This window comes from Tiliqua scincoides, chromosome 5 (genome assembly GCF_035046505.1).
Source record: "Tiliqua scincoides isolate rTilSci1 chromosome 5, rTilSci1.hap2, whole genome shotgun sequence".
Classification (NCBI taxonomy): domain Eukaryota; kingdom Metazoa; phylum Chordata; class Lepidosauria; order Squamata; family Scincidae; genus Tiliqua; species Tiliqua scincoides.
In genome coordinates, this window is record NC_089825.1 from 41,840,980 (window position 1) to 41,848,987 (window position 8,008).

Here is an 8,008-nt window from a genome sequence, read left to right on the forward strand (position 1 = left end):
CTGCTGTTGCCGAACCCATCTCCTTCCCAAATCTAATCCACCCATCGCCCTCCCTCTTCCCACCCAGTTTTGTCCCCTCCCCACCAACAATGCAGGCAGGAAGGTGCTAATCTTCCCACCAGTGTTTCTGGCAGCATGCTTAGTAGCATGCAGTCAGAGCACGTTTTACGAGTGGCACAGACTTTACGGCAGACAGCACCAGCAAAAGAGGAGCGCCGCAAGTGGGAGATAAATATTGGATTGGGCTCTTTGAATTGTATTAGGGCTTGAGTCATCCAAAAATGAAGCGGATTGTTCCATCTTAGTCACTCATGCCATTCAAATATTCATTTTAGAAGGTTTCCCAATTCTCTAGAGAAACTTTTCAGGGAGCACCAGCAGTGCACAAAGTGAAAAATCCTATTAGGCCTGGGATGCACCGTTGCATCCTCAGCCCAGCTTTTGTTCCAGAGAAGCCATATGGGAGAGATTGTCATTCAATGACACAGTACCTACTAGGCATGCAGAAGGCCCCAAGTTCAATCAGTGGCTTCTCCTGAAAGGGTTGGAAAATACAGTCTGTAACCCTGGAGAACCACTGCCAACCATGTAGACAATATTGAACTAGATTGGACCAATCAGTGGTTTGATGCGATATAAGGTAGCTTCCCATGGTAGCTTCCTATTTCCAGCACATCTGCTGGTCTTGTTTGCAGAAGATAAACAAAAGCCCAGCAAGGCAAGTGACTATTCAGTAACTGTCTAGTGACAGACCTGGATGCTGAATTGGTGGTAATGAGGAAGCTGAGATTTTCAAGTCACATAGCTTATGGGCGATGTGTTTATTTTGGGAGAATCACATGCTTCGCAACGATCCTTTTCCAATTCTGGCCAGTATGTTTCTTCTGTAGAAAAACGACCCATGTACAGTCGTATCTCACTTTCTACAAATTACTTCCACTTTGCATCACTTTGATGAACACAGTGTGTTTAATTCTGTGGGCACAACAACAATCATCTGGCCTAAAATAAATGAATTAGTTACTACTGGGCGCAGAGCACAGCTAATTTTAAACTTAGTGTCTTCATTTGCTTTTTCTGCTAGCTGGACATAATTGACTGGAAAAAGAAGTTTCCCTTCAGCTTTAATTCATGACTCACTCACTTCAGACTACTCGAAGTTGTCTCATTGATTTCCGTGCCAGTGCGCTAATATAAATGGGTTGTAGATTGCAGGTGGGGTCCATCTGCTCTTTGCTTTCATGATTTTTTATATAGTATTCTCAGTGAACATCCCTCTAACAATCACCAATGTTCCAATGGGGAAAAAAAATATTCATCTATGTCAGGGCACCCCTGCTGATAGTACAGCTAGATATGTCACTTTTTGAATAATATGACTCAAACAATTGTGCTTCCTTTTCTGTTCAAACAAATAGTTATTCAGTTTTAGGACATGTCCTGTTCAATAGGGAACTCTGTTAATTCCTGATGATTGGGTACTTCCTAAATGAGAAAACATTTTCCCAGCTGTGTAAATATTGCCCCACTGTGCAGATCATATTCATTTGGTAGATGTCACAACTCAGGGGGATTTTTTTCAGTATCCTCCTTGACAAGAAATTAGGTGGTTTTTTTGGTCCTTGCCTTTGTCCTGGCATCTCCCACAAATGACACAAGATCAATCCAGCTTTTGGGTAAATGGGCAACATTTACCAATGCAACTACTGTATATCATATTTGTCTGCAGTGGGTCCAGACTCCTCCCCTCCTAGAGAGAGCACGTACCCTGGGAGAACATCTACCCCTCAAGAATCACCACCCTGACTCCAAATCTAGGTCACTTCCTGGCAATCCCAGCTTTTCCACACCAACCCCTGGAAAGGGAATTGAGGCAGCCAGATCATTTTGCCTATCCCCAGCCTGACTGTCTTTGAAACAGACTTGGCAATTCAAGCCTGAGGTGGTCATCAGTCAGCATCCCTGAGCCGCACTGCCTCTTAAGAATGGTTCTGCTTTGGCTCTTCCTTACCACTGGATACACACCAAATCTCTAATACTACTCCCTGCCCTGCACCGTACAGTGCAATCATCCCAGCTAAGCATCATATCATGGAGACAGTCTGAAATAAGCAAAACAAAGCTCTCTGCAGAGAGCCAAACAGGTGAGGAGAAAAAAATTCCTACCCAGCCCCAGTGGTCACCATCTGACCTCTAGGACTGTCCTATCAGGCAAGCAGATTGGGGACCAATCTGAAGCTGTTCCAACTCGAACTGTCAGGAAAAGAGGCTCAACATTACAAATGCCAATTAGTCTTGCCCCATATGGGTGAGACACCAATCAGGTGCTAGCCCATGCTACCTTGTCTCATGCAGGGGTGGGGCTAGGCAGAGGAAATCCCCACCTCCAGAGGAGCAGCATTCTCTTCCGTTTAAGCTTTTGAAGTTTAAATGTAATCAGCTTTGTATCATTATCATGTTTAAAGCAGTTTTTGAGAAAATTTATGAGTAGATGGTGTTTAATTCAGAAACCTCATCATGAAGGGTCCCAGCTTGATCTAGCTGCAGATGAGAATCTTTTCCAAAAAACTATTTTATGGTCAGCAACTGTTACCCTGCACAGGCCCGATCTCGTCTGATCTCGGAAGCTAAGCAGGGTCAGACCTGTTAGTACTTGGATGGGAGACCACCTGGGAATACTGGGTCCTGTAGGCTTATACCAGGGGTGCCCAAACCCCGGACCTGGGGCCACTTGTGGCCCTTGAGGCCTCTCAATGCAGCCCTCAGGGAGCCCCCAGTCTCCAATGAGCCTCTGACCCTCCAGAGCTTTGTTGGTGCCCACACTGCCCCAACGCAACTGCTCTCAGCATGAGGGTGACTGTTCGACCTCTCATGCGAGCTGTGGGATGAGGGCTCCGTCCACTGCTTGTTGTTTCACATCTGTGATGCAGCAGCAGCAGCAAAGGAAAGGCCAGCCTTGCTTTGTGCAAGGCCTTATATAGGCCTTGAGCTATTTCAAGACCTTCATTCATTCATAGAAGTTCATCTTTAATCTATTCATTTATGTGAACTTATGTAAATTTATTCAAATTTTAAATGTAAATAAATTCTTTTTTTTCCAGCCCCTGACACATTGTCAGAGAGATGGTGTGGCCCTCCTGCCAAAAACTTTGGACACCCCTGGCTTATACCATAGTCTTTCTAAACAGAAGGTTGCCAACCATGCCAACCATTTTATGGTCTAGTCCATTTCACTCCTAAGACAATTCTGTGCAGCAACTGTTACACTGCACATTCCCGATCTTGTCTGATCTCGGAAGCTAAGCAGGGTCAGGCCTGGTTAGTACTTGGATGGGAGACCGCCTGGGAATACCGGGTGCTGTAGGCTTATACCATAGTCTTTCGAGACTGAAGGTTGCCAACCATTGTCCCCACCAGTATAAAATTGACTAGATCAGAATCTGCTATTGAGGGAGAGTTTATCCTTGAAACGGTTGTTTGAAGCCCTAACCTCTGAACAGATTCAGTGGTGAGGAGGACTCCAGGCAGCATCTTAGGTTAGGTCGGACTGTTTGAAGATATCTTTATGTAAGACAGGTTCCTTTCCCTAGTACAGCTTGGAAAACTTGCGTGCTAATTGCAATTCAGTGCAGTTGTATTATAATTTGCTTCTTGGTCACTGTCATTGTTGTTATGTGGCATTATGTATGACTTTATTGAATTGTTTTATTCATTTGAGTGCATTTTGTTAGACACCTTTTAATCGTATGCAAAGATGAAAAAGTAGGGCATAAAGTGCAAACAAGAAGTAAATAAACTGGGGCCTAAAATAATCCGATTAAAATAAATCTTAGGCTTGCTTTCCTTGAGCCAACTGGTTTTATGCCCTTGAAAGAACTTGGAGATGGGTTGGCTTAATTGAACATGACTACAATGCAACGTGGACACTTTGTGAGCACTTCCGAAGCATGCAGTCAACAAAAGTACAAGTTCCACAAATATGCCGCCGGCATCTAGTTCACAACTGATACGTTTACAAAACCAAAAAGAAAAGTACCACTGTGTGCTTTTCATGTTTATAACTAAAAAAAATCAGATGAAATGCCCAATCCTATCCAACTTGCCTGTACTGAAGCAGCTGTGCCAGTGGGGCAGGCGCTGCATCCTGCAGTGGAGGGGAGGCAGTCACGGAGGCATCCTCAAGTTAAGAGAACATGTGTTCCCTTGCCTCAGGGCTGCTTTGAGCCTGCATCAGTGGCGGAAAGTTAGTTAGGATTGGGCCCAAAATGAGCTATGGCACTCGGAATGTCATCAAGATGGGACTCCCTTTTGTATATTCATTTTAATTGAATGAATTTGAATTAAGTTGCCTAATTTTCCTCCCCATATTCCAGGTCACTGCTTTGACTCAAGAGGTCTTGCAGTTAAGTAAGGACATGAAGAATGTGATGCATCTCCTGGAAAATCTGCTAGTGGCCCAGAAGTCTGCGGGGTTCTGTGCAGTGCATGGCCCAGCCGTGAGCGCAAATCTGGAAAACTTACAGATGTCATGGACCGCTCATCAACCATGTACACATATGCAGGCTCCAAATGTCACTTGCACCAAAGCACAACTCTGCCATTCCAACACAATAGCTGGCATCTGGAATCTCGATCCATCCTCTATAGGGAATAGCCCACAGCGAACTGAATCGCACCTTCAAAATTCCACAGACAGCGAATTTTATTATACTCCAGGCTTTCAATATTCCCCCTCCCACTATCACGTCATCCAGAAAGATCATTTGCAATTTGTGAGCTGCACCTCTCCACATTCGGATACCACATTGACTCCTCTCCAGTCCATTTCCGCCACGCTGTCATCCTCCATGTGCTCTTCGTCAGAGACATCATTGCACCTTGTGTTGCCCAGCAGGTCTGAGGAAGGCAGCTTTAGTCAGGGAGCGGTCAGTTCGCTAAGCCTGGAGAACCTGCCAGGGTCGTGGGACCTGGAAGGAACCACAGGAGCCTCTGCTCAGACCTCCGAATTGTCTCTAGATGTGATGACTAGCACAGTGGATGTGAAAGATAGCAAAGCCATAAATGTATAAAGACGCTGAGAAGCGGTCGGCGATGCATGCACCACGACTGCCAGCTGTTAACGTATCCTGTACCGCATGATATTTTTGGCCTTTTCTCCGATGCTCGCGGAAATCTGCAAAGGCTAAATTTCATGGTTAGGCAGCCGGTGAAAGACAAGCTCCTACGAAAAAAGCAATTTCTAGTTTGAAGAGGCGCATTGAAAAGCCTTTTATATACAGATGTCGCTTAATTGGGTGGCTCAACAGACTTTTCTGATGCTTTGCAGCTCCTGAGGACCAAAGTAGCTGGATTCCTAGGACAAAGGTGCTGTGGCACAGAAGGGCTTTGTTGGGTGAAGCAAAGGGGGTCCCCCCCAGTGCTTGAGTGTTGCCTCCAGACAATACCCATGGCTCTGTTTGCTTCAGGTGGTCTTGGCTCCTGCTGGTATTTATGTCAGCACTGTGAGGGCAAAGGGACAATTACCACTGCATGTCACCTCCTTGACAATCAACCAAATAGAGCTGGTAGAGAGTGGTTAATTGTTGCATGTTCTTTGTTATGTAAATCAGACCTCTCTTTATCAAAATGAAGAAGAATACTATTTTTCTATACTTGGTAAGAAATATGTATTTAAAATATTTATAAGGAGACAATTAAGGAGTTTTGTTTTCCTTTTTGGTAACGATGCTTGCCGTTTTCAGAATTGATGCACAATCATGTATACGCTGACATGTATTAGATCAAACAACTCGTAGCTTAAAACAGAGATTCTGTTTTATTTTCTGCATGCAGTTTGCAATGAATTTATTCATACTGGTAGTACAGTATACAAATACAAAGCAAGGTACTATTTTATTTACAATATTTTTTAAACCCAGACGGCATATTCAGTGTTAAGTCAGATAGTCACATATTAACGTGAACTGTACTATGTTAATGACATCCAATGTCCTTATTTGTGCTTATTGCACATCATCAGCTCTCTCTCTCTCTCTCTCTCTCTCTCTCTCTCTCTCTCTCTCTCTCTCTCTCTCTCACCATTTCAGAGTAAACCCTAATTCTCAGGGGTCCCTTCTTCAGCCCGTGGGCTTGAAAACTGGCAGCATAAACTGTATAATTAAGAGCAAATATTTCTGAAATAAGTTTCCAAGCAAATCCTGAAGCTTGCTTTCCACCAGCATAAAAATGAATAGTTGCTAAATAATTAGTGGATATTTATCAAACGGCTTGCACTTGTGTACATAAAGGCAACATTAGGAATAATAAAGTAGGCAAATGAATTACCCAATTAGGTATGTAATGGCAATTTCTGATATTATGAAACTTGAGTCTTTAACTTCTGGGCATGCAAACCAACTATTTTTCACAGGGATTTGGATATGCATTTAGAATATGCCACATCCATCGCATCGCAGCACTCTAGACATCCCAGACTCCTGGCACCATACAGCCCTTTTTATTAGACCATGAAAGAATCACACAAAATTATGCGAAGTATACTTGCTGAGGTCAGGCCATTGCTGGTGTGAAACGTTAATGAGAACTAGAGAAGCAATTTGGGATCAAGGCCGAAGTTAAAGGCAGAGGTGTATTCGCTTAAAAGGAATTCAAAATGCTATTTTGTGTTCGATGCGCACTACTTCCTCTTTCACATCCCGCCAGCTTTCTAAAGAGTAGAGCATCCATTTTAATTTCCAGTCATGTGACAGGAGCACTGGGTTACAGAAAGGTTTATGTATCTACAACACAACAGAATTTGAAAGGAATGCTAATAACAAAATGTTAACCCATGGACATAATTTAAAGGAAGGTAATCAAATGATACCTGATGTTCTTTTACTGAGTTTTAGGCTGGACAACTAAAATTATTTTTTCTGTGGGGGGGGGGGAGGGACACCTTTCTGGAAGAGGGCCCTAAAAAAGAAAAATTCTCACACAAATCCTGCATAACTGTACAGAATACTTATTTTTTTCTTAACTTTTTATGTTGGTCACCACACAGAGATGGTTTTGTCTGCATTTTTGATGCCATTTCTGCTTTCTCCACTGACAAAGTTTCTATTGGTTACATCATGAAACTATGCTATAAATTCCATCAAGTCATACACCCTTTCTCAAGTCTCTGCAATAAGCTTTTAGTTTCTTTCTTTATCCCTTCTGTCCCTCTGGCTATTGCTTGGGAGCACACATGACTGTCTGAAGCAACACAAGCAGTGGTGTAGCTAAGGCATTTGGCACCCAAGGGCAACACACCTCATTTCCCATAACACCCCCATAAAAAGTATTTTAACACCTCCCATAAGACAACTTATTTCCCATAAGACCCACCTCCCATAAGACATTTCTGGTGGCCTCTAAGACACCCCCTCAAGGCATGGTACCCAGGGCAGTGTACCCCCATCTCTGCCCTTAGCTGCACGACTACACACAAGGCAGTCCCTTGCTGAAATGGAACAGGATATTGTGCAGGAGGCCGCACAGACGCCACCCTGAGTTTCAGCATAGAAGGCAGAATATCAAAGTAATAAATAAATATGTTGGGTGCTAAAAGTGGTAAACCATGGAGATAGTTGCTCTCCAAGCTCTCTAGAGAGAGGTGCACCCCAAATATGAATGTGATTCAGTAGCAATTGTTACCCTGCACATGCCTGATCTTGTCTGATCTCAGAAGCTAAGCAGGGTCAGACCTGGTTAGTACTTGGATGGGAGACCGCCTGGAAATTCCGGGTGCTGTAGGCTTATACCATAGTCTTTCAAGACTGAAAGTTGCCAACCATATGTTGGAAGTGGAAGACACAAGCAGCACAGAAAAATTAGCAATACTAGGACCCCAAATACTCAGTGTGCTAAAATTATGCTATTCAAGTGTCATCATGGGTTGGGGAAAGACAGAGTATTTTAACTTTTGTAGCACATTGGTTTCGGAGCAAGAGTGTGTTCTCTATGAATAGCAGCTGTTTATTATTGG

The 8,008-nt window shown here is 43.6% G+C and overlaps 1 protein-coding gene and 2 pseudogenes across 1 annotated transcript in view; all 3 read left to right on the forward strand.

Annotated features, from left to right (window-relative positions):
* Nucleotides 1-5,069, forward strand: part of KCNH8 (potassium voltage-gated channel subfamily H member 8) — a 225,099-nt gene extending 220,030 nt beyond the window's left edge. The window contains exon 16 of the mRNA XM_066627249.1: nucleotides 4,374-5,069. Coding sequence (XP_066483346.1) covers nucleotides 4,374-5,069 — 696 coding nt within the window. The remainder of the gene's footprint in view (nucleotides 1-4,373) is intronic.
* LOC136654471 (5S ribosomal RNA) lies at nucleotides 3,248-3,367 on the forward strand (annotated as a pseudogene).
* A 2,590-nt stretch (nucleotides 5,070-7,659) lies between the features above and the next one.
* Nucleotides 7,660-7,779, forward strand: LOC136654497 (5S ribosomal RNA; annotated as a pseudogene).
* The last annotated feature ends 229 nt before the right edge of the window (nucleotides 7,780-8,008 follow it).